The 25554-nt window shown below is 45.6% G+C and overlaps 1 protein-coding gene across 3 annotated transcripts; it reads left to right on the top strand.

The window, feature by feature from the left end:
• Positions 1-88: 88 nt before the first annotated feature.
• On the top strand, positions 89-24699 carry XRCC6 (X-ray repair cross complementing 6). 3 transcript variants are annotated; one of them, XM_045872429.3, is made up of 14 exons: positions 89-172; positions 795-878; positions 3794-3906; positions 8514-8652; positions 8916-9170; positions 9787-9970; positions 12814-13000; positions 14959-15127; positions 15841-16002; positions 17683-17812; positions 18473-18573; positions 20829-20927; positions 21863-21976; positions 24299-24699. In XM_045872429.3, exons 2-14 carry the CDS (start codon positions 803-805, stop codon positions 24490-24492), a joined length of 1923 nt encoding a protein of 640 aa, XP_045728385.1. In that variant the 5' UTR covers positions 89-172; positions 795-802; the 3' UTR covers positions 24493-24699. The 3 variants fall into 3 exon arrangements, with proteins under 3 accessions (XP_045728385.1, XP_045728386.1, XP_045728387.1); XM_045872430.3 differs by lacking the exon at positions 89-172 and having other exon boundaries at positions 603-878; XM_045872431.3 differs by lacking the exons at positions 89-172; positions 20829-20927.
• The last annotated feature ends 855 nt before the right edge of the window (positions 24700-25554 follow it).

The raw sequence follows: 25554 nt of genomic DNA, 5'->3' as shown, positions 1-25554 counted from the left end.
TAGTTCGGGACAGTTGCGGAAAGCGGGGGTGGAAGTGGGCGTGTCAACTTGAGGAGGAATGTGCGCACTATGCGTGATGACGTAAGGGACGTTGATTGGGAGCGAGAATTGGAGCCCGTGCGTGCGCGGCGCCCCGCCTTCTGTCCAAATTGATCTCTTCCTTGCGCCTAAGGTAGGGAGGTTGGGGCTGTTCGCTGTGTCCCTTGCTTTCCGGCCGGGGCTGGCCTCGACCTGCTTCGTTCACTTAGTCTTGCGCGTCCCTCTAGCCTCCCCGCGGGGCAGAGTCAGCACGAAGTGTGCAGACCCGCGGGGTACAGAGTTTCTGGTCCCCGTGCCCTCCGTGGGAGGTGGCACCTGGCCTTGAGGCCCGCCTGCAGTGAGACCCCTCGCTGGGCGTGGCTGGCGAGGAGTTGGGGGAGATTTGGGGGCGGGATGAGGTCCGCTAGAGGATCGAGTACTCTGGAGCAGGAATCCCGTAGGTTCAGATGGTGCCGGAGGCCAGACGGGACCTCCAGGTTGGGCTGCCCCAGCACCCGAGTCAGAGGGCCACCACCAGTCCTGAAGCGGCCCTTAAGGGATAGACGAGGTGAGGCTGCTGCTGGAATGATGCCCATGACCATATACTAATGCATCTCAATTACTGAGAGCTCTGGAGGCAGCAGGATCCAGCATCCCCATTCCTCATCAGTAACCTCGAGACTTTAGGGCAGATCTCAAAGGAGCCTAAGAGTCGATATTTTTTAGGTTTAAATTTGCTTCTTCCTGATCATAACTTTCTTTCACTTGGTGAGCAGTAAACAATATGTCAGGTTGGGAGTCTTATTACAAAAACGAGGGCGATGAAGAAGAAGAACAAGAAGAGGGCCTTGAAGCAGGTGGTAAGTGTCTTTAATGTGTGCACTATTCTGTGTGTAAGAAAGACTTTCTCGACTGTCTCTGCTGTGTAATGGCCTACCCTTCTCTCCCTAGAGAATCTCAAATGCTTTTATCCCTTTGAACTTTGCAGAGCTACCCAAGGCTCTTTTATTCAGGTCCTACTCTAGTCTATGGGACATTCCTAGTCTTAAACTTTCACTGTTACTGGTAGCTTGACATCTGTTGAGCTCCAGTATATGACCCTGAACATTGGTATCCTTTGTCACCTTAGGTGGCTCAGGAAAGACCCTTCCTCACCCAGGAGGGTTGTTTTACTCATTGTAGGACCTCAGTATAAAAATGCCTTCACCCTACAGAAACTGTAGCAACCAAAGCGAAAACATGAGGAGCACAGTTACAAGACTCATTCTATCACCATGGAGGCGGGGGCAGGGACGCACTCTCAATGTTTGGAGTGTTATGTTCAGGCAAGGTAGTAACACAATAAAGGAAGAGAAATAAGGGGTACATGTAATCTACATACTGGTGAATTTAAGTCCTGGGTAAGAAAATTTTAAAGTGTTTTTACTAAAAGTGAGAAATAGGAAATATATAACATTAAAAAAAGAGAAAATTTACTGTGATCTATATAATCTACCATCCTAACGCTACCTGCCAGCATTTTGCATATTTCCTTCATCAAAGGAAATTTCCTTCATCTTTCATTCTGATATTTCTTAATGTATGTCTGTTTTTCTTTGTATCTGATTTTTTATAGTTAATCATAGTGAATATATATTTTTTCATTTTAATTTGCACCAGTCTTCTTCCAAAAGGAATTTTAAACATATATACATAATTTTGTGTTCTGCCTTTTTTCCTTAATGTGTTATAGATATATTTTCCCATGTAACTACGTATATGTTGTCTTTATAACTCATTTTAAAGGTACCGTAATTTATTCAGTCTGCCTTCCATTGGACATTTTAGTTATTTTCAATTTCTTACTTTAATGAACAACATTGTGGAAAATTTTGTATAAGGAGTTTCCCATATCTTATGTTCTTTAGATTGCTAAAGAATTCACTGAATTCACTGGGATGCTAAAGAATTCACTGGGTCAAGGGGCGCCTGGGTGGCTCAGCCAGTTAAGCGGCTGCCTTCGGCTCAGGTCATGATCCCAGGGTCCTGGGATCGAGCCCCGCATCGGGCTCCCTGCTTGGCGGGAAGCCCCCTTCTCCCTCTGCCTGCCATTTCCCCTGCTTGTGCTCTCTCTCTCTCTGTCAAATAAATAAATAAAATATTAAAAAAAAAATTCCCCTGGGTCAAGATAGAATTTTTTATTAGGACTCTTGACCCATAATTGACATATTGTTTTACAGATGGGTAATTACATTTATTGTATTAGAAAGCAGCAGTGTGAAAAAAGGAGACAACCAGACATTTTATGTGTTTCTTTTTTATTTTTTTAAAGATTTTATTTATTTGACAGAGAGAGACACAGCAAGAGAGGGAACACAAGCAGGGGGAGTGGGAGAGGGAGAAGCAGGCTTCCAGCTTCCAGGAGCCCGATGTGGGGCTCGATTCCAGGACCCTGGGATCATGACCTGAGCCGAAGGCAGACGCTTAACGACTGAGCCACCCAGGCGCCCCTGTGTGTTTTTTTTTTTTTTTCCCAAAGATTTTTTATTTATTTATTTGAGACAGAGAGAATGAGAGAGAGCAAGCACATGAGAGGGGGGAGGGTCAGAGGGAGAAGCAGACGCCCTGCCGAGCAGGGAGCCCGATGCGGGACTTGATCCAGGGACTCCGGGGTCATGACCTGAGCCGAAGGCAGTCGCTTAACCAACTGAGCCACCCAGGCACCCTGTTTATTTATTTTTTTTATTTTTTATTTTTTTTATTTTTTATTTTTTTTGTGTGTGTGTTTCTTTTTTAAAGATTTTATTTATTTGAGAGAGAACGGGAGAGAGAGAGAGAGAGCGTGTGTGCATGTGCATGGTGGGGGGAGGGCAGAGGGGGAGGGACACAGGGCTTGATCCTAGGACCTTGAGCTCATGACCTGAGCTGAAGGCAGATGCAACTGAGCCACCCAGGAGCCCCCATTTTATGTGTTTTTATAAAAAACTCAGCATTGCCTATGATAAGGAAAAAAGAACACCTGAATCTGATGAAGCCTCTCTAGGTCCTTAGTAGGAAAGACAGAGGATTGTGTCAATTTACGCCAAAAGAATGCAGTCAGCAAAATCCAGAAGGTGGAAAACTACATAACACAACATTCTGGTTCTTCAACAAATAAGTTATAAGACACAAAGACAGAGGGAGTATCTATAGATTAAGAGGCTTCAAAAACTAATTATTTTTTCTAAGTAGGCTCCATGCCCAACGTGGAGCCCAACTTGGGGCTTGAACTCATGACCCTGAGATCAAGACCTGAGCTGAGATCAAGAGTTAGATGCTTAACTAACTGAGCCACCCAGGCGTCCCCAAAAACATTTTTTTAAGTCAAAACTAGTGTTTAGTAATGTTCACTTGAATGATAAACTATAAAAGAAATAAGGAAATGATTATTAAAAGTCAGGATAGTGGTGGGGCACCTGGGTGGCTCAGTCGGTTAAGCGACTGCCTTCGGCTCAGGTCATGATCCTGGAGTCCCAGGATCGAGTCCCGCATCGGGCTCCCTGCTCGGCAGGGAGTCTGCTTCTCCCTCTGACCCTCCCCCTCTCATGCTCTCTGTCTCCCATTCTCTCTCTCAGATAAATAAATAAAAAAACCTTAAAAAAAAAAAAAAGAAAAAAAAAAAGTCAGGATAGTGGTTACCCTTGGGAGGAGGGTGGGCATTGTAATGGGCTTTTTTCTGTTTGTTTTATATGAATAATAAGCATGATAAATATGAACACAAGGGCAAACATTTTCTTCTATTTTTTTTCCCCCATAGGAGAATATACATATTCGGGAAGAGATAGTTTGATTTTTTTGGTTGATGGTTCTAGGGCCATGTTTGAATCTCAGGGTGAAGTTGAACTGACTCCTTTTGACATGAGCATCCAGGTAAGACTACCTTCTATTTAATTAAAAAAAAGAAAGAAGGAGAAAAAGAAAAAAGTATTAACACCACTCTAAAAATTATGGACTCTTTGAAAAATTTGTTTGTGAATGATCAATGTTGGTTGGCCTCCCAGGATTGCTACCTATATTCTGAGCTGAAAAAAAGGTAGCAGTGCTGGAGAACAGGCCCATTTTATTCTGTGTTTGAACTTCAGACCCTAGGAATACATTGCTCCCACTTTCTGCGTTAGCCTGGATGGTACAGAAGGGCTTCTCCTTCCATAGAGATGTGCGTGTGAAGGAAGAAAGGAAGTTCCAGTGGTTATGGTGTCAAAATGAGTCCTCTTGTAATTGGTATTTAGAAGTTGAGTATTACCTGTGGTTGAAAAAAGGTTACAACAAAAAGCCTCATTTAAAAATGGGCATAGAATTTGAATGTACATTTCTCTAGAGATCTACAGATGGCCAAGAAGCCCACAAAAGGATGTACAACATCTGTAGTCATTAGAGAAAAGCAAATCAAAACCACAGTGAGGTATCACAACCCACTAGCATGGCTATATTTTAGAGGGGAAAAAAAAAAAGGATACTAAGAAGCATTGGCAGGGATGCGGAGAAATTGGAAACCTACATTGCTGGTGGGAATGTGAGATGGATTGGCTACTGTGAAAAACAGAGTGGCAGTTCCTCAAAGAGTTAAACATAGAATTCTCATATGACCCAGCAATCCCTCTCCCAGCTAAATACCCAATAGAGTAAAAAACAGGGACTCAAGACCTGATTCTGTCACTTACAAACTATATGCTGTCAGAAGAGTTGCTGAACCTTTTGGTATCTATTTCCTCATCTGTATAATGGAGAGAATAATAGTACCTCCCACATCAAGGAGTAAATATTTTGTTTTGTTCTGTTTTTTTTTTTAAAGATTTATTTATTTAAGGGGCGCCTGGTGGCTCAGTTGTTAAGCGTCTGCCTTCGGCTCAGGTCATGATCTCAGGGTCCTGGGATTGAGCCCCGCGTTGGGCTCCCTGCTCCGCGGGAAGCCTGCTTCTCCCTCTCCCATTCCCCCTGCTTGTGTTCCCTCTCTCACTATGTCTCTCTCTGTCAAATAAATAAAATCTTAAAAAAAAAAAAAAGGATTTATTGAAGAGAGAGAGTGTGAACAGGGGGAGGGGCAGGGAGGGGTAGAGAATCTCAAGCAGACTCCCCGCTGAGCGAGTAGCCCAATGTGGGGTTTGATTTCACGACTCTGCGATCACGACCTGAGCCAAAACCAAGAGTCTGACGCTCAACCAACTGTGCCACCCAGGCGCCCCAATATTTTGTTTTTTGAATTGAGGTATAGTTTACATAACATGAGATGAACCATTTCAAGGTAACAATTCAAAGGTTTTAGTCACTCATAATGTTGTGTACACCACCTCTATCTCATTCCTGAACATTTTGAGTGGATAAACAAAAGGTATATTCATGCAGTGGAATATTTCTCAGCCATAAAAAGGAATGACGTATTGATACCACAAGGTGAATGAACCTTGAAAACATGTTAAGTGAAAGAAGCCAGACAAAAGGTCACATGGTTTTTGGTTACATTTAAATGAAATAAAGAATACATAATCCATGGAGAATGTAAGTTAGTGGTTACCAGGAGTGGGGATGGGGACAGAAGAATGGGGGGAGCAGCTGCTTAATGGTAAGAGTGGTGTCTGCTTTTGGGGTGATGAAATTGTTTCAGAACTAGATAGTGGTGGTGGTTGCCCAGCATTGTGAATGTATTAAATACCACTGAATTACTCATTTTAAAATGGTTAATTTGGGGGGCGCCTGGGTGGCTCAGTCGTTAAGCGGCTGCCTTCGGCTCAGGTCTTGATCCCAGGGTCCTGGGATCGAGCCCCGCATCAGGCTCCCTGCTCCACGGGGAAGCCTGCTTCTCCCTCTCCCACTCCCCCTACTTGTGTTCCCTCTCTGTGTCTCTCTCTGTCAAATAAATAAATAAAATCTTTAAAAATAATAATAAATAAAATAAAATGGTTAATTTGGGGGCTCCTGGCTGGCTGTCAGTAGAGCATGAGACCCTTGATTTTGGGGTTGTGCGTTCAAGTCTTACACTGGGTATGGAGCCTATTTAAAAATAAAATAAAAATGGTTAATTTTGTTATGTGAAGTCCACCTCCAGAAGATTACCATTTCTTTATAGAGAGGAATTATAAATTATGAAGACTTATCATATATATTATGTTTTATATTTTTAGTTTGGAACCAAACAGAAGCTTCTGATGTTCTGATTTGTATATAAACAGTTCTTGTGGTTGGCAAATCAGAATATCTTGCATCTAGAAAAAGAATTAGAATAGGCCTTAACTTTATTTTATTTATTTATTTATTTTTAAAGTTTTATTTATTTATTTGACGGAGAGAGAGACAGCGAGAGAGGGAACACAAGCAGGGGGAGTGGGAGAGGGAGAAGCAAGCTTTCCGCCGAGCAGGGAGCCTGATGTGGGGCTCGATCCCAGGACCCTGGGATCATGACCTGAGCCGAAGGCAGATGCTTAACGACTGAGCCACCCAGGCGCCCCAGTCTTTAACTTTAAAGCAGTGGTTTTCAGAATCATCTGTAGGACTTGTTAGCACAGATGCAGAGCCTTACCCCAGAATCAGAATTTCTGGTTCTATTAGGTCTAGAGCTGGGACCAAGAATTTGCATTTCCAGCAAGTTCCCAGGTGATGCTGCTGTTGCTAGTTTGGAGATCACTTTTTGAGGATCACTGCTTTAACCTTTTTCGGATTGTGACCCTCTTTGAGCATGTGAGAGCAGGAACACAGATGTTCCTGCTCTCACTATCTCTCTCTGTCAAAAAAAAAGAAGGATGTGGCGAAAGCTATGTACCCTATCTCCAAAAAGATACACTCACACTTCTACGTGTAATTTCAGAGGGTTCTTAGAACCCTCAATGCCTAAAGAACCCAGAAGAAAATGTAGTATTATGTAGCAACTAAGTGAGACATTCATAGATGAGTATAATGTATTTGATAAGCAATGAAAAAACATTTTCTCAAAAAAACATTTTTTTTTTTTTGTATTTTTAATTCTTAGAACTTAAAAGAAGCCCTCACCAAATTTTTGTAAATGTTTAGAGACTACTCAAAGTAGATTAAAAGTTGGGATGAGGGGTGCCTGGGTGGCTCAGTCGCTGAGAGCCTGCCTTCAGCCCGGGACATCATATCGAGCCCCGCATCAGGCTCCCTGCTCAGCGGGAAGCCTGCTTCTCCCTCTCCCACTCCCCCTGCTTGTGTTCCTGCTCTCATTACCTCTCTCTCTGTCAAAAAAAGAGAAAGTTGTGGGAATGAAAAGTACAGCAGAAGGAATATAGTCAGTGGTATGGTAATAGCTTTATATGGTGACAGATGGGAGCTACACATGTGGCAAGCACAGCATCATGCATAGACTTGTTAGATCGCTGTGTTGTACACCGGCCACTAAGGTAACGTTGTGTTATAACTATACTTCAGGGCACCTGGGTGGCTCAGATGGTTAAGCATCTGCCTTCGGCTCAGGTCATGATCCCAGGGTCCTGGGATCAAGTCCCGCATCGGGCTCTCTGCTCAGCGGGGAGCCTGCTTCTCCCTCTGCCTCTCTCTCTGTCTCTCATAAATAAATAAATAAAAATCTTAAAAAAAAAAAATAACTATACTTCAATAAAGGAAAAGGGTAGATTAAAATACTTGTAGAAATAATTACTTGCCATGCAGATTATTGTCGATGAGTAGACATACATGAAGTTCTGCATTTAAGGAGAGAATTACTGTTGAGGGAGGCTGGGTAGAGTCTCAGACCCGACATGGGGACAGGGTGGGAGGTGTCAACCATGGTTGCATTATTTCTCAGCTTTGTAGATTCAGAAACTGGATGTTGTCAGTACCCTCCAGAATTAAGTAGGTCACAGGACTGAGCAGCTCTTAGGAGACACTGATTTACCAGATGCTAACATTAGTTTAAATGGGTAGACAGGACTTTCCTGGAATACTGGCATCATTAATTGTGTAATTAAGCAAATTTTATTCTAAAAGATGCTGTTAGGAAAAAAAAAGATGCTGTTAGCAGTTACGGACTTATTTTTGGGTCACATCTACTTATTGTTAGCTAAAACCTTTCACATACATAATTATTTTACATATGTACGTTCTGTTTCTTGGTCTCAAGCTGCTTGAGGGAAGATCAGGTGGCCTCTACAAACTCAGACAATTAAGTAAATGACATCAGTGGGATTCAATCCAGGTTTTCTGATTCCCATACTGGGCTGTTTTTCCCTCTTATAGCAGAATTTCCTCTCTGACTAATACGTGTTTTTAATTCTCTGTTTTCTTATCGTAGGAACTACTTATACTGCTGTTATATACTTAACACACTCTGCCTTTTGTTATAGCATAATATATATGCCTGTCCCTCTTGCTGATTCATGACTTTCCTGAAGGTAGGGGTCATGCCTTAATCTAATGCCATGTACAGATTCAGCAAATATATTAAGCACCTACTATGTGCCAGGCACTTATGGAGTTTAAATTTAATGGCAAGTTAAATATTAATTGCATTTTTGTTTTGATTTTGTCAGTGTATCCACAGTGTGTATACCAATAAGATCATAAGCAGTGATCAAGATCTCTTGGCAGTGGTGTTCTATGGTACTGAGAAGGATAAAAATTCAGTGAATTTCAAAAATATTTACGTCTTACAGGAGTTGGATAATCCAGGTCAGTAGAGGTGTAAGATCAGCTTTTCCCTTACATTGGAAGGTCACTACCCTGAACAAAGAAGGATGTGGAGAAGGAAGTAGATGGCATCTTGACTAAGAGTATGCTTTCCTGCACAGGAGGGTTCTTCCTGGGATGTGGACTTTATGGGTTGAACACTTTTGGGGTGAGAACGGGACCTCGGCTCTTCTGTTAGCCTGATAAATGCGGCACTGACTCTGTTCTGATTTTTCTGCCTGCTTGACTTCCCTGTCTCTGATCAGGTGCTAAACGAGTGCTTGAGCTTGACCAGTTTAAAGGGGAGCAGGGGAAAAAACATTTCCAAGACCTGATTGGCCATGGATCTGACTACTCACTAAGTGAAGTGCTGTGGGTCTGTGCCAACCTGTTTAGCGATGTCCAGGTCAAGATGAGCCATAAGAGGATCATGCTGTTCACCAATGAAGATGACCCCCATGGCAGTGACAGTGCCAAAGCCAGCCGGGCCAGGACCAAAGCTGGGGATCTCCGTGACACAGGTTGGCATTTTCCCTGTTCTTTTAAATGGGCACTTAATCTTACTGCTTCTTTATAGCGGATGTCAAACATTTGTTTTTCTCCACTGAGTGTGAAATGAAAGAATAAAATGAAGCCAGGGGGAGATACCTGTGTAATATTCCTACTGAAAATGATGAGGCCATTCACTTTCTCTCTTTTTTAAAAAGACTTATTTATTTTAGAGAGAGGAGCGTGCGCATGAGCAGGGGGAGGGGCAGAGAGAAGGAGAGAGAGACGCACACTCCCTGCTGAGTGTGGAGCCTGCCTCGGGGCTCAGTCTCATAACCCTGAGATCATGACCCGAGCTGAAATCAAGAGTTGAACGTTTAACCAAAGGCCATTCGCTTTCTGAAGGGCTCTACCCTGCGTGGTGGCTGGCTCAGTCAGTAGAGCATTCAACTTTTGATCCTGGGGTTGGGAGTTTGAGCCCCACATTGGGTGCAGAGCCTATTGAATAAGTTGTCCTTATAGCAGCTCATTCCCTTAGCCATTCTGTACATCCCGAAAATGTTAATAATCCATCTATTTCTTTGCATATTTGGGCTTAACTGAAAAAAATTCTCGCTTGCCGCAAATCGTTTGTTTTCCTTGCCCCAGGTATCTTCCTGGACTTGATGCACCTGAGGAAACGTGGGGGCTTTGACATATCCTTGTTTTACCGAGATATCATCAGCACAGCCGAGGATGAGGATCTAGGGGTTCACTTTGAGGAATCCAGCAAACTGGAAGACCTGTTGAGGAAGGTTCGTGCCAAGGAGACCAGGAAGCGCGTGCTCTGCAGGTGTGCTCTGAACCTGGGCCAGCCTCCCACAAGTGCCCTACCTGATCGTAAGCACCGGGCTGCTTTGAGAGAGCTTCCCTGGCCACTTACCCTCAGTGCCTCACTTTGTGCCTCACTGAAAACTTGCTTTATTTCAGCCTAGCATATTTGCATATCTGCTTCTCTTCCTCTGGCAAGAGCTGGTAGGCTAGCTCTCCAGAATAACACGGGTCTCCACTTCATTGGGGTAAACAGCTGGGGCCTACTGCTGTCCTCAGATGCAGTCACTAGTATGTCATCTGCTTGCTCCTCCGTAAATTGTGGGTAACAGTAATACTGGTATGGAGCAAAAACTTAGTGGGTGCTAGTTATTGTCACTGGTGTTGAGTTATTCTGATTTCTCATAAACTTGAGACCAACAGGAACCAGCTTGTTAAATTACTTTCTCTTATAGAGCTTTGCCCTTAGAGTCCCAAGGGCTCTCCCGTTCTGCTTTCTAAAGGTCACATCAGGCTTTCATTTTATTTTTTTAAATTTATTTTTATTTATTTATTTATTTATTTAAAGATTTTATTTGACAGAGACACAGCGAAAGAGGGGACACAAGCAGAGGGAGTGGGAGAGGGAGAAGCAGGCTCTCCGCCGAGCAGGGAGCCGGACGTGGGGCTCGATCCCAGGACCCTGGGACCATGACCTGAGCTGAAGGCAGACGCTTAACAACTGAGCCACCCAGGCGCCCCTATTTTTATTTATTTTTTCAAAGATTTTATTTATTGGGGCGCCTGGGTGGCTCAGTTGGTTTAAGCATCTGCCTTCAGCTCAGGTCATGATCCCGGGGTCCTGGGATCGAGCCCCACGTCCGGCTCCCTGCTCGGCGGAGAGCCTGCTTCTCCCTCTCCCTCTGCCTGCCTCTCTGCCTACTTGTGCTCTCTCTCTCTCTGTCAAATAAATAAAATCTTAAAAAAAAAAAAGATTTTATTTATTTATCAGAGAGAGAGGTCACAAAGCAGGGGGAGCGGCAGGCAGAGGGAGAGGGAGAAGCAGGCTCCCTGTGGAGCAGAGAGCCCAACACGGGACTGGATCCCAGGACCCCGGGACCATGACCCGAGCTGAAGGCAGACACTTAACCAACTGAGCCACCTAGGCGTCCCAGGCTTTCATTTTAGACTAGGTTCCTCAACATAGGGAAATATGACCATCGGTAGTTTTTGAGCAGTTTTCAAGAGATTACTGACAATTCTACTAGAAAGCCCATGAAATGATTTTAGGGAAACCACACACCAGCCCATTGCTACAGCTGTAGTTTGGCTGTTGGCTCTCCTTTCCCCCTTAGGAATGATTTCTTTTTCTTCACACAAACACCCTGGCATCTCTCCTCCTTCCTGAAATAATGGAGTATTGTTACTACAGTTTGGAAATGTAGCACACATTTTGGTGGGGATGGCAGAGAGGGTAAAATAGTGGTTAAATGTAGGTCCTGGAGTCAGGTTGGCTTGGATTGTAGTCCTGGTCCTTCTGCTGGGCATCCTGGGGCAAGTCATGTAACTTCTCTGGACCTCAGTAAAATGGGGGCAAAAATGGTCCCTCCTCACAGGACGGCTGTATTGAGATAACCCAGGCATAGCGCATGGCGCATGGTAATTATTTACAAATGTTAGCTGCTAGTGTTATTCTGTGGAAGAGTTGTTACAGGATACTTGAGAGGAATAATAAATTGGAACTGTTTGAGAATTAATAATGCCTTAGCTTAAAAAATGATTAATGTTCCCACTATAATCAAATAATGGAATTATTGTATTGCATGGTTATTGTATGCCAGGCACTGTCCTGAGTTCTTTGTTAACATACTAATTTATATCTTTTTTAAGATTTTATTTATTTGAGAGAGATGGAGCGAGAGAGAGAGAGAGTACCAGCAGGGGGAACAGCATGCAGAGGGAGAGGGAGAAGCAGGCTCCCCGCTAAGCAGGGGGAGCCCGATGTGGGGCTCGATCCCAGGACACTGAGATCATGAACTGAGCCGAAGGCAGACGCTTAATGACTGAGCCACCCAGACGCCCTTTTTTTTTTTTATAAAAGATTTTATTTATTTATTTGAGAGAAAGAATGAGACAGAGAGAGAGAGCACGAGATGGGGGAGGGTCAGAGGGAGAAGCAGGTTCCCCGCCGAGCAGGGAGCCCGATGCGGGACTCGATCCCGGGACTCCAGGATCATGACCTGAGCCGAAGGCAGTCGCCCAACCAACTGAGCCACCCAGGCGCCCCGCCCCTTTTTTTTTTAAAGAGAGAAAGAGAACATGTGTGCACATGGCGGGGGAGGGACAGAGGAAGACAGAGAGAGAATCTTTTTTTTTTCCCCCCCGATTTATTTGTTTTAGAGAGAGAGAGCGTGGCGGGGGGGGGGCAGAGGGAGAGGGAGAGAGAATCTTTTTGTTTGTTTGTTCTAGAGAGAGAGCATCGGGGCGGAGGGAGAGAGGGAGAGAAGCAGACTGCCCGCTGAGTGCAGAACCCAGTGTGGGGCTTGATCTCACATCCCCCAACCCTGAGATCGATGACCTGAGCTGAAATCAAAAGTTGGATGCTTAACCGACTGAGCTACCCAGGCACCCCAAAACAATCATTATTATTTTTATTACAGTACACTCTTCATCATTATTTTAAGTAGTTAACAGTATATTCTGAAACGAATTTTTGTGGTATAGACCCTGAGATAGTATTATAGCAAACTCTATTATTAAAACTGTTATATTTATATTCGAGAAATTTGGATTATGGAGAGAATAAAATAAGGCTTGGGTGCCACAAAAGAATTTTAGCTAGGAAAGCATAATCTTTCCATGGTTTTTTGTTTTTCTCTCCCCCAGGTTGAAGCTTAAGCTCAGCAAAGATATAGCACTCACTGTCGGCATGTATAATATGGTCCAGAAGGCTGTCAAACCTCCTCCTGTGAGGCTTTATCGGGAAACCAATGAACCAGTGAAATCCAAGACCCGGACGTTTAATGTAAATACGGGCAGTTTGCTTCTGCCTAACGACACCAAGAGGTCTCAGGTAGGCCTACCTTCTTACTGAATTTTGTCCCATTGAAGAGTTAACAGGGAGGGAGACCTTGATTTAGCCTAACCAGTTAAATACCTTTCTGTGTGCATCTTTGTAGCTAAGCTGTTAAAACACAAAGCCATTCCTCTTTGGAACTCTGGCATCTAGATGTTTTGTTTTAAAGATTTTATTTATTTATTTGAGAGACAGAGAGAGAGAGAGAGACAGCAGGAGCAGGGGGAGGGGCAGAGGGAGAGGGAGAAGCAGACTCCCCGCTGAGCAGGGAGCCCAACAAAGGGCTTGATTCCAGGACCCTGGGATCATGACCTGAGCCAAAGGCAGATCCTTAACCGACTGAGCCACCCAAGCACCCTGATCATTTTTTTTTTTTTTTTAAGATTTTATTTTTAAGTAATCTCTACAGGCAACGTAGAGCTTGAATTTACAACCCCGAGATTAAGAGTTGCATGCTTCTCCAGCTGAGCCAGCCAGGTGCCCCAGCATCTAGATCGTTGATACTTTGACAGCTAGAAAGTTGGAACCAGTGTTTGAAAAAAATGTCAGTGGAAACTTTAGCCCTTGATCACTCTTTGCATTCTGCTCTAACAGTCGAATTCCTTGCTTGGGTACAGTAGCAGAAAATGCTTTATAGTTTGTTTTTTTTTTTAAAGATTTATTTATTTGACAGAGAGAGACACAGCGAGAGAGAGAGCACAAGCAGGGGGAGTGGGAGAGGGAGAAGCAGGCTTCCCGCGGAGCAGGGAGCCCAGTGCGGGGCTCGATCCCAGAACCCTGGGATCATAACCTGAGCCGAAGGCAGACGCTTAACAACTGAGCCACCCAGGCGCCCTGAAAATGCTTTATAGTTAACTAGGGAGATGGGCTAGGGAAAGTGTGTTAGGTGTGAAGTGCACTTTATTTTAGGGAGAGTTTTTTTTTTTCCCCAAACCAAATTTTTTCCTGTGCTTTGAAATGATACACATGTGCCTTTCTTAATCTGAAGGACAGACTAAGAATGCAGAACATTATCTTTCTTCATTCTCTCACCTTTGTTCAATCTGTGGAAGGATTGGATATCTGAAATTAAAATCAAATGAGTCATCCTTTTAATTAATGCAAAATGTGGGAGAGAATCTGAGATTTTTTTGCATAAGTTCAGGACCTAGAAGGATCAACTAAGTGGCTAAAATTAAATATTATTTTGATTCAACCCATGAGATATTTTTTAGAGCACAAATCTCAAGCCAGAGTGTTTTGCTCTACTTTTTGAAGGAGAAGACAAGAAATTTCCTCTTCCATTTTGGAAGTAACTCGTTATCCACGTTGGTTTATTCATAGGTAGTAGCTCTTCTGGTCATGGAGTTTCTTTCGTGATCCAGTATGCCTTCGAAAAAACTTGAGGGCTCTGTTTTGTTGATTAAACTCAAATTGGACTCTTGCTAAATTCTGTTGACAGTCGTATATCTATGACCACAGTGCAAAATTAAAGTTTGAAAGTAATACTTAATGTGCGTGTTTTCTCAGACCTACCACAGTACCTGACATGTGTCCTCTTGATAAATAGGCGTGTTTTGAGCTTCCTTTGTGGGTCAGGGATGATGCTGAGGGTTCGAATAAATGCCTGAAGAGAATGGCCTTCAGCACCAGAGAGCTGGTGGTTTAAAGCCCAATTCAATTATGTAACCTGGAGCAAGTTACCAACCATCAAGACTCAGTTCACTCATCTGTAAAACAGTTTTTAACATCTATCGCCTAGGCTGGACACACAAGATAAATTGGATGACGAATATAAGGTGCCTGGCAAGCACTCAGTAAATGTTCATTCCCCACGGTAGGAGGAAGATGCCCTTGGTGAGCCATCTTCCTGTTCCTTAGAAGAAAGCTGATTTTAACTTGCTAGGGTCGTGTGGCAATCACTTTGCATCTCCACGTAGCCTGTGTACATGGCCCTCATGTTCCCCTTCCTTTAGAACTATGGGAGTCGTCAGATTGTACTAGAGAAAGAGGAAACAGAAGAGCTGAAACGCTTTGATGAACCAGGTTTGATTCTCATCGGTTTCAAGCCCTTGATATTGTTGAAGAAGCACCATTACCTGAGGCCCTCCCTGTTCGTGTACCCCGAAGAGTCCCTGGTGAATGGTATGTGGTGTAGACTGAGGGTAAATGAATGAGTAACAGAAGGTAGTTCTGCTTGGAACCTGGATAGGATGTACGTATTAAGGGGGTATTTTGAAAGTTTTTCATGCTCAGATAAGTTTTGGAAATTCGGGACTAAACAAAATTAGAGATTTCTTTAGGACCTATAATACACTGATACGCATTGTAAACATCCAGGAGGGGATATGGAATTAGAATTTTTAAAACTTACTTCCTCTGGAAGTCTTTCTTTGAGGCATCAGATAGAGAATTAAAAAGAAAAGAAAAACCCAGTTTGTTCCCTAGTGTTGGCAATTAAAGATGCTATGAACTAGGTCATTGTGTTTGTCCAGACCTATATTCCTCTGTGCTATAGCTAATGAACCCCTGGATTTGACCTGGTTGGCTTTTATGAGTAACTGGGGCTTATATCATTAGTCTAAAGATAGTAAAAGTGAACTAATATTAATAATTCACACTCTGAAATGGAGTGTTTGAGGCATCTGATCTCTCATTGCTTTCCTTTCTCTTCCTTTCTGCACCTCTGCTGTCCCCACTTTCCCTTCAGCTCTGGGCTCATCACACCTTACCTAATGAAGTATCATAAGCCCTTTTAAGAAAATGGAAGAGAAATTGTAAGCTTATAACATGGGCTAAGAGGGAAACGAGGAGGAGATATCTTTAGGATGCAGACTCCTGGGATGTTTGTTTTCCAGGGAGCTCAACCCTGTTCAGTGCTCTCCTCACCAAGTGTCTGGAGAAGGAGGTCATGGCAGTGTGCAGATACACCCCCCGTCGGAACATCCCTCCTTATTTTGTGGCCTTGTTGCCACAGGAAGAGGAGCTAGATGAGCAGAAAATTCAGGTGACTCCCCCAGGTATGTGGAAGAGATCTTTTCAGTGCTTCTGAACCTTGTTCAGACTTTGGAATCCCTCATAGGATCCCAACTCAGACCTGCTGAACCAGAGTCTCCAGGAATGGGGTCTGGAAAAGGTGTATTTTTAGGGTTTCACAGGTGGATTTGATGCAGAGCCAGGTAAAGCTGCCAAATATGGTTGTGCAGTGCACAGCATGTGCAACTGTACCAGGCAGCTCTGCAGCCATGATTGAGCGTTGGCTGCTTAGGGACTGTTTGCAGGTTACTGACAAAGTTTATGGCTCAACTGCTGGCAGCTTTACTAAAAGCCATTGTTAGCACCTTTGCAATGTTTAACATTTGGTTTATCCTCTGTATACACCAAGGCAATGAGGTGTAGCAGAAAGACCATGGGTTTTGAAGTCAGACTTGACTTATTCTTATGTGTGGGAAAGTTTACTTTCTTTTTTTTTTTTTTTAAGATTTTATTCATTTGAAAGAGAGAGAATGAGAGAGAGAGAGAGCACATGAGAGGGGGGAGGGTCAGGGAGAAGCAGACTCCCTGCTGAACAGGGAGCCCGATGCGGGACTCGATCCAGGGACTCCAAGATCATGACCTGAGCCGAAGGCAGTCGCTTAACCAACTGAGCCACCCAGGCGCCCCGAAAGTTTACTTTCTTTTGTTTCAGGCCCACCTCTGCCACTTGTTACCTGGCCGACTTGGGCAAATAATTTAACCTGTCTCCTTATATTCCTTATCTGCAAAGATGAGAATTCTGGAACACCTTACTCTTAAGGTTGTATAAGTGACTAGTACAAAGTAGCCAAGAGATGGTAGGTAGTCTTCTTTCTTCCTTAGCCATGCTAATAAAAATGAACTATAAAGTAACTCTTTGAAAATGTTATATTTGTAACCCTGGTGATCAGACGGCTGAGGAATAGCTTTGTATGTCACTTAGTAAGCTCTTGTCTCTCAGCTCCAAATTCCTCCTATTACGCTCTGTGCTGCTGAGGCTGACACTCTCCAAACCCAGTTTCCTCCTTTGCCAGCCGACTGTCTGTAGGCTGTGTCAGTACTGGGTGCTCGAGGGAGACCGTAGGGCAGAGGAGAGCAAAGGGACTTGCTCCTTCCACTTACTCAGCGCTGTTGGCTTTGCGAGCAAGGGCCCTTCACCTGGCAGCAGCCGTTGGTTCTAGTCTAGGTTTTTGACTCTCTTAGAACCTGGAACAAGAGCAGCCGGATAACCCTTCCTCTTTCCTTTGAGCGTGGGGTGGGGATGGGGGAACCGAGGGGAGAGGCTGGAGCTCGGAGGGCCCCATGGAGCTGGGACTCAGCCCTCCAGGGAGGCGCCGCTGCCCAGCTGGCTCTGGGGAGTCAAGAAAGCTGGAGGCTGGAACCAACTGTTCCAGGCAGGTGAAGGGCCCTGACAGAGAGCGATGGCTGGGGCAAGGCCGGCAGGGACGGGACGGCCCGGGAAGGAGTACTCCTGCCTCCCTCTCTGCTCTGCAGGCCCCAGAGGGAGTCGGTCAGGCAGATGCTCACAGGAATCAGCTGATAAAGGAGAAGCAGGGTTGGCAGGGTCCCAGCCCCAGCATCACAGGTCTAGAAGGGCGAATTTGGAGTTGAGAGGCAAATGACAACTCGGTAACTGAAACCTTTTGTGAAGTCAAATCTCAGAAAATTTTACCTCCCTTCTTCAGGCTTCCAGCTTGTCTTCTTACCCTACGCTGATGATAAACGGAAGGTGCCCTTTACCGAAAAAGTCATGGCGAACCCAGAGCAGATAGACAAGATGAAGGCTATTGTTCAGAAGCTCCGTTTCAACTACAGGTGAGTAGTGGGTCCACCTCAGGCTTTCTTCTGGAACTGTCTCCTGAGGTGAGAGGATTCTTTTACTCTCAGCTGCTGCTGAGCGTGGGGAGAAAGAGTGTTTGGGTTCTTTCTCTCCCCATGTCGCACCTTCTCTCCTTTGTCGTGTTTTCGTACTTCACGGCCCTGCCTCCTCCATGTCTCTCTCTGCCCACTGCTTCTCGTGACAGACAGATGGGCAGGTGTTTGCTTCTAAATTAGCTTTTGGATTCCCAATAAATTGAAAATTGGAGAGAGAAAAGTTGACTCAAGAGACAAGATTCCCCACTGTTTGATTTGGGCTGTTTTCCTCAGCCGACCCCGGGCCTGTGCTGCCTCAGTCAGGTTTATTTATTTATTTATTTTTTAAAAAGATTTTATTTGACACAGAGAGAGTGCCAGCGAGAGAGGGAACACAGGCAGGGGGAGTGGGAGAGGGAGAAGCAGGCTTCCCGCTGAGCAGGGAGCCCGATGCGGGGCTCGATCCTAGGACCCTGGGATCATGACCTGAGCCGAAGGCAGAAGCTCAACGACTGAGCCACCCAGGCGCCCCCAGTCGGGTTTATTTAATAATTTTATTCATTTATTTTTTAAATGTTCCGTTGTTTCAGTGTATTTATGCTACTATGATTGTTTTACTAGAAGTGACAGCTTCGAGAACCCAGTGCTGCAGCAACACTTCAGGAACCTGGAGGCGCTGGCTTTGGACCTCATGGAGCCCGAGCAAGCGGTGGATCTGACACGTAAGAAGGCTGTGGCGAAGCTCGGTGGTTCTTTCCGCGGGAGCTTTTCATAACAACCCCACTCTGGACCAGAAAGGTGGATGCATGTCCTAGCACCCTCTAAAGATTTAACCTCCTTGTTCCAGCCATGTCCGAGAGATTTTCTAGTCCAGCGTAGACCGCCTCGGAGCAGATTTGGCTGGTTCTGTCGTGAGAGGAGAGCAAAGTGCCAGGCTTCTGAGACCTGCCTTTGAATGAGGCGGCCACCTCATGACTACATGTTGGTAAAAGTAAAAGAAGTAATGATAATCTGTAACATTTATTGAGCGCTCACTGTGTCCCAGGCACTGTTGTCCTATATGTTGTTGACTCATTTAATTCTCGTAACTACGAGGTAGGCGCTGCTGTCGGCCTTGTTTTCTAGAGAAGGGAGTGATGTGCCGAGGCACGAAGTGGTGAGCGGTGGATCTAGGTTTAGAATCCAGGGAGTCTGGCCTGGAGCCCGTGCTCGGCACCACGGTGCAGACTGCGTGCTCTACCTGAGAAGATCCACCTCGTTACCCAGCATCGGGGAGATGCGCCTGGCCTCCCTCGGTCGAGCTCTGAGCTCGCTACCTGGCCCTTTCTTGACTGTGATTCTCTTACATATTTCACGAGAGCACATGCGCAGTTTAGTGATGTCAGTAAACACCCAGCAGGAAACAGATGGGACTTAATGAGGGCTCTTGACAGAGGTTGAAAAGATCCGAGCAATTAGTGTGGCCTGCTCAGCTCTGCAGTTATTAATGATCTCTCTTACGCTAGACCAAGCAGCCCCGCACGAGCGCTGTAAGAGCTGGTATACCTGTGCTGCGGATCCGGCGGGAGGGCAGGGCTGGGGTGACGCGGCCTGTCTTTCTTGGTGGCCTTTAGCGAATCAGGAAGTTAAGTGGCCTGGTCTCCAGCAAGGTGGTGAAGGACTCGGGCTTCGGAAACAGCTGATACAGATTTGAATCCCAGCTTTGCCACATACTTGATTAGCCTTGGGATCTCATTAATCTCCCTGAAACTCAGTTTCTTTATGGGTAAAATAGGGACAGTGAGTTGTTCTTACAAGGGATTAACCACATCTCGGTCCTGATGCTCAGGAAGTGCTCAGGACACGGTGTTTCCCCGTTATTCCGCAGCGTCCTCTCTGTTCCTTACCATGGCCTTGGCCTCTTGCATCCTGGCGCCTGTCCTGTAATTTTACTGCAAGTCGTGTTTTCTCTTCCTGCCTCTATTTTCAAAACACTTTTGGCTGCTGTGATGTTCCCTCTAACTCCTCAGCCCCTCTGCTCTCCCTTTCTGTTCGTTATCTTGTCCGCTCCTATGGCCTCCAGCGTCCTCTCTCATGTCCATGACTCCCGAGCCTGTGTCCCCAGCCGTCCTTTCTGCTTGGCTCTGGCTGGAACCGCAGCTGCCCTGCCGGTGGCCATCTGCTGCGCCACCCAGCTTTCCTACCACTCAGACCTCGGACAGCTTTGACTCTTTGCCCTTTCATGTTCTTCACTCAGCTCTACTCCGACGTGTCTCTGCTTCCCTCCGACACAGTGATAATGGCTTTCTCTTCGTAAATCACTTACTGAAGACTCACGATTGCGGTCTTCGCTCTAGGTGACCTTGGGCCCCATCTTTCTCTGTCACCTCACTTCTCCCTCGGTGGCCTCCGCAGGCTACCCCAGGGGTTCTGCGTGTGCTCCCCGGGCCAGCAGCACTGGCATGACCGGGAAACTTGTCAGAAAGGCCAGTTTTGAGCCCTTTCCCAAGCCGACTAATTCTGAAACAGCTTGGGACCCAGCAATCTGTGTTTTACAACAAGCCTTCCAGGTGATTTTGAGACATGCCCCGACCTCTAGCACATTGGTTCTCAACTTGGGCCTACAACAGAATTGTCTGGGGGACTTAAAAAAAATCTGGCTGTTTAGGCCTCAGCTGCAGACCAGTTAAATCAGAATCTCTGGGGGAAGGGTTTGAGCATCAGTGTTTCTTAAAAGTCCTAGCTGGTTCCCAGGTGGAGAACCAGAGTTCTTGCATACGCTCATGTAGTCTGGGACAGGGGGCTTCCGACTTGGCCGGAGCCCAGTTTGGCCGTGACATTGTGCCAGGAGCTCCCCTCAGTACTTTGCAAACGTGGCCATGTGAGGAGGTGATGAGACTCCTCTCCTCAGGCCTGCCCTCGATGTGACACGGCTCAGGTCACAGCTCCACAAACTGTACGCAGTGGTAAGGTAACACAAATACTGTCTTTCCCCCAGAGATATCTTGTTCCTGTTGTGTTGGTCTTGGCGAATGTTCCTGGCCTCCCAGCGAGCCACCACCTCTCCACTGGCTGTCCCGACACCCACATTCCGTCTGTACGTCCGTCAGTTCTGCCGCTTCTCGGGTTTATGGGCCCTTCTTGGGTTTATGGGCCCTTCTCCCCAACTGCTGTCTCATCGTCCTTCAGGTCATACTCCACACACAGCTCCAGGGGATCTTTCTAAAATGCAGTTGGGGTCATGTCCCCGTCCCCCTGCTCATAGCCCTTCAGTTTCCCCACTGTTCTCAGGATAATGTCTTAAGTCCCGTGCGGGCGTTCAAGGCTTCCATGACCTCGCCATGACTGCCTGGAATTCCAGCCTCCTCGCTGGTCCTGCCCTCCTGACCTTCTACCTTCAAGCTGTATGTCACCTGCCCTTTCTTTCTTCTGTGCCTTCTGCTGCTTGGAATAGTATCTGCCTGAGGAACAGAGCGCTCAGCTTCCCAGACCCGGCTGCGGAAAGTCTTTCCTGACCCCTCCCTCGCTCCCAGTGTGCCTTGTTCAGTCCCTTCATGGCATTACCACCTACTGCATTTATGTTTCCACCACCTCCTTACCCTGACTAGACTGTAAGCCCACTGGGGGCACAGACTCTGGTTTGAAACCCCAGAATCTAGCCCAGTTTGTAACTCTATCACTCCCAGCTCGTTGGCCTCGGGCAAGTCATTTAACCTCTTGGCTTTCCTCTGTAAAACAGGGAGACAAATTTACCTACCCTCTAGAGGATTAAATTAAAAAATAAGTTTAAAGCATTTAGAAGGGTGCCTGGCTGTAGTAAGTGCTCATTAAATGCGATTGTTAGAAGGTACTTGATCAATATTAGAGAGGCATTCATGGCCAGGTCAGTTGCGTCCTCCTGGACCCTCCCGGGACTTCCCCCAACCCCAGCAGTTAGGTGCTTTCTCCTCTGGTCCCCGTAGACTTGGAACTGGACAGGAAGCCAGGACTCGTGACTCACCTGGCCACTCTTCTTGTGTTTTGATTTTCTAGTGCCTAAAATTGAAGCAATAGATAAAAGACTGGGCTCCCTGGTGAATGAGTTTAAGGAGCTTGTCTACCCACCGGATTATAATCCTGAAGGAAAAGTTCCCAAGCGGAAACAAGGTGAGGAACTGGGTTATTTTTTAAAGTTGACTTTATGGTCCTATCACAGAGGATCATGTCCCTTCAGAAATTTCTATACAAACCTACATATTTAATACAGACATACATATTTCAGCACAAATGGACTAGTATTCACTTTGTTTTCTAGTTTATTTTCTTACTTAGCTACATATGTTGAAGAGTTATGTCCATACAAAGCTACGACTGTATTTAAAAAACAAGGCTCCAGAGTACTTCACTGGATAGATGTAAACAGTTTGTTCAACCAGACCTTTCTTGATGGGTAGGCTGCAGTGAACATGAACCACCGTTGCGTTCTTGTGTGAGTGGATCCATAGTTTATCTAGGATAAATTCCTAGCAGTGGTATTGCTGGGTCAAGGTGTCGACATTTAAAATTCTGATCAGAATTGCCAATTGGGGGCGCCTGGGTGGCTCAGTTGGTTGGGCGACTGCCTTCAGCTCAGGTCATGATCCTGCAGTCCCCGGATCATCCCGGATTGAGTCCCGCATCGGGCTCCCTGCTCAGCGGGGAGTCTGCTTCTCCTTCTGACCCTCCTCTCTCTCATGCTCTCTCTCTCATTCCCTCTTTCAAATAAAATCTTTAAAGAAAAAAAAAAGAATTGCCAGGTGGCCTCTGAAAAAGTGATACAATTTATATCCTATTCAAGAAAGAGTGAGTGTATTTCCCTACATTCTTACCTGTACTGGACTTGATATACTATTTCGTTTTTTCACTAAGAATAATAGAGGGAGGGGCGCCTGGGTGGCTCAGCCATTAAGCGTCTGCCTTCAGTTCAGGTCATGATCCCAGGGTCCTGGGATCGAGCCCCACGTCGGGCTCTCAGCTCCGTGGGAAGCCTGCTTCTCCCTCTCCCACTGTGTCTCTCTCTCTCAAATAAAGTCTTAAAAAAAAAAAAAAAAAGAGAGGGAAAACTATATCCTATGTTCATTTGCAATTTTCCAGTTATGAATGAGATGTAGTTTTGTTTTTTAATTTTAATTAAAAAAATTTTTTTTTATTTTAAGTTATCTCCATGCCCAGCGTGGAGCTCAATGTGGGGCTTGAACTCACAACCCTGAGATCAAGACCTGTGCTAAGATCAAGAGTCGGACACTTAACTGACTGAGCCACCCAGGCGTCCCAAATGAGATGTAGTTTTATTGGACTTTTTTTTCTGTGAACTTCCAGTGATTGGCTTTAACCATTTTTTCTTTAACCATCTTTTTCTTTACTATCCTTTTTCTTACCACTAGACCCAAAATACTCTTTACCATGATTCTCGTCTTTTTCAGGACGACATGTTGTGAGTTCCTTAGCATGGGGGAATAGTTCTGGCTTAGGTTGTACATTTTGGGGCTATTTTTGGTCTAGTCAAGCCAGATGTGGGCTTTGCTTGCCTAGCAGCCCTACAAGGAAGTGGAGCTGTGAGAGCCTGGGTTGGTGGCCATGGAGCTTTCTCTCTTTTGCATCTGAAGTGACTCTTACAGTGTCCTCTGGGAACTGCTGTCATAGCTCTTCACACCTGTGCACACTTTACTTTTTTTTTTTTTTTTTAAGATTTTATGTATTTATTAGAGCGAGAGAGACAGCAACAGAGGGAACACAAGCAGGGGGAGTGGGAGAGGGAAAAGCAGGCTCTCCGCGGAGCAGGGAGCCCGATGCGGGGCTCGATCCCAGGACCCTGGGATCATGACCTGAGCCGAAGGCAGACGCTTCACCGACTGAGCCACCCGGGCGCCCCAGTGATTTGCTTGTTTATCCCCCTCTGCTTGCACTTTCTGACCACCGAGTATGGTGCCCTAGTACTTTACACAGCGCTCGGTAAGTGCTTTTTCAATGAAGGAAGGAATGAATGACTTACCCAGAGTGAGCACCCATTTTGGGTAAACTGGGGCACTTACACTACTTTGAACTCCCTTCTCAGGGTGGTACAGTTTTGACTTTAGCTGATAAGCTGTCTTATCAAAACACCCTCCAGGGGCGACTCGGTGGTGCAGTCGGTTAACCGTCCAGCTCTTGATTTCGGCTCAGGTCCTGATGTTGGGGTCGTGGGATCCAGCCCCATATTGGGCTCAGTATGGAGTCTGCTTCAGAGTCTCTCCCTCTGCCCCTCCCCGCCGCACTCTTTCTCCCTCTCAAATAAGTAAACCTTACAAAACCAAAGAACCAAAAGCCACCCTCCCGTGGGGTTCTAGGTGGGCATCACAGCCTTATGGAAGGTGGTTAGCTGCAGCCCAGATCATAGGAGGGCCCCTGTGCAGTGTAGCTGGTTGCTACTGGTAGCATTTCCAGTCATTCCCTCCTGACCTTTTCCCCCAGATGATGAAGGTTCTGGCAGCAAAAGGCCCAAGATGGAGTTATCTGAAGAGGATCTGAAGGCCCATGTGAGCAAGGGCACGCTGGGTAAGCTCACTGTGCCCGTGCTGAAGGAAGCCTGCAGGGTGTACGGGCTGAGGGGTGGGTTGAAGAAGCAGGAGCTGCTGGACACACTCACTAAGCACTTCCAGAACTGACCAGCCGGCCAGCCCCCGCTTCTGCACTCTAGCCAGGCTGCCTGGTTTTATTCTCATCAAGTTAAAACAGGTTTCTCCTGAGCCAGGAAGAGTCTGCCTGATAGAAGCCAAGGACTTTACATTTATGAGATGTTCTGTTGCCGTGGAGACAGCATAGCCCTCCCACTTTGCTGTGCTTTACTGTCTGAATAAAGAGCCCTAACTTTGTACTGTATACTGTTCTTTAGTGTGACGAAGAAAGACGTGTCTGCCTCACATCCGAAGATCACTTGCCATTGGCTATTAGCTTAATTTTCTCTCCCATTAGGAACATATCCTCATCATAATGGAAACAAGTATCAGCGAAGGCGGGGGAGAATGTGACAGTTAAGGACAGGTGGACATACTTCAGGAATGACAAGCCCTAGTAATAGTTAGTCACCCATCCTCTGGCCTCCCACCTGTTTTCCCTTTCATTGCGTCTTAATATAGATCTAAAGTTCAGATTTCCAGAGCAATAAGTATTTAACATTTCTAATCCTGGTACCATTTGCTTCATCAGTAAATAGCCCCCTTCATGCTGCGTTCATCTTAATGTGACATTCAGGTATATGAAGATATGTACATTTTCTGTTGCCCTGAGAATTTCAGTTCCAGCGTAAGTGAAATGAGTTATTCCTCCTACTTTTCAGGGGAGCTGTAGGAAGATGAGGAGAGGTATTAGGAAAGAGGGAGGAGGAGCAGGGTAGGGTGTCTTTCTCTTTGTGTCCCCTTTCCCCCCCCCACGCCATTCCTCTTCTATCCTCCCTGTCCCTTTCCTGCTCTTTCTGCTCTGCTGCTTTTGAAGAATTAGCCTGAGAGAAGGAAGGAAAGCATCTGGAAGGGTTTGCATCTTCCAAGGATGGCTTGAGATTCAGAGTTTGTAGGTCCTGTGTCTTTCAGGACCAGAATGGGCATCTCATGAGACATAGAAAGGGTCAAATTACTCTTGTAAAGAGATTTTTGGTTTTAGATTCTTTGTTCTTTGAGTATTATAAGGTTTTTTGTTTTGTTTTTACTTGGAAAGCAGATGTTATGTTCTTG

Source organism: Mirounga angustirostris, unplaced genomic scaffold (assembly GCF_029215605.1).
Source record: "Mirounga angustirostris isolate CCGP_5_RB_7025 unplaced genomic scaffold, mMirAng1.0.hap1 SCAF_5, whole genome shotgun sequence".
Taxonomy (NCBI): domain Eukaryota; kingdom Metazoa; phylum Chordata; class Mammalia; order Carnivora; family Phocidae; genus Mirounga; species Mirounga angustirostris.
This window is presented reverse-complemented; position numbering and strand designations above follow the sequence as displayed.

Excerpts from the sequence above, each read along its gene's own strand:
- XRCC6 (XM_045872429.3), top strand. The coding sequence starts at position 803 with ATGTCAGGTTGGGAGTCTTATTACAAAAACGAGGGCGATGAAGAAGAA. Across the intron at positions 17,813-18,472 it reads AAGCTCCGTTTCAACTACAG|AAGTGACAGCTTCGAGAACC; the intron begins GTGAGTAGTGGG and ends TTGTTTTACTAG. Across the intron at positions 20,928-21,862 it reads CCGACACCCACATTCCGTCT|TGCCTAAAATTGAAGCAATA; the intron begins GTACGTCCGTCA and ends TTGATTTTCTAG.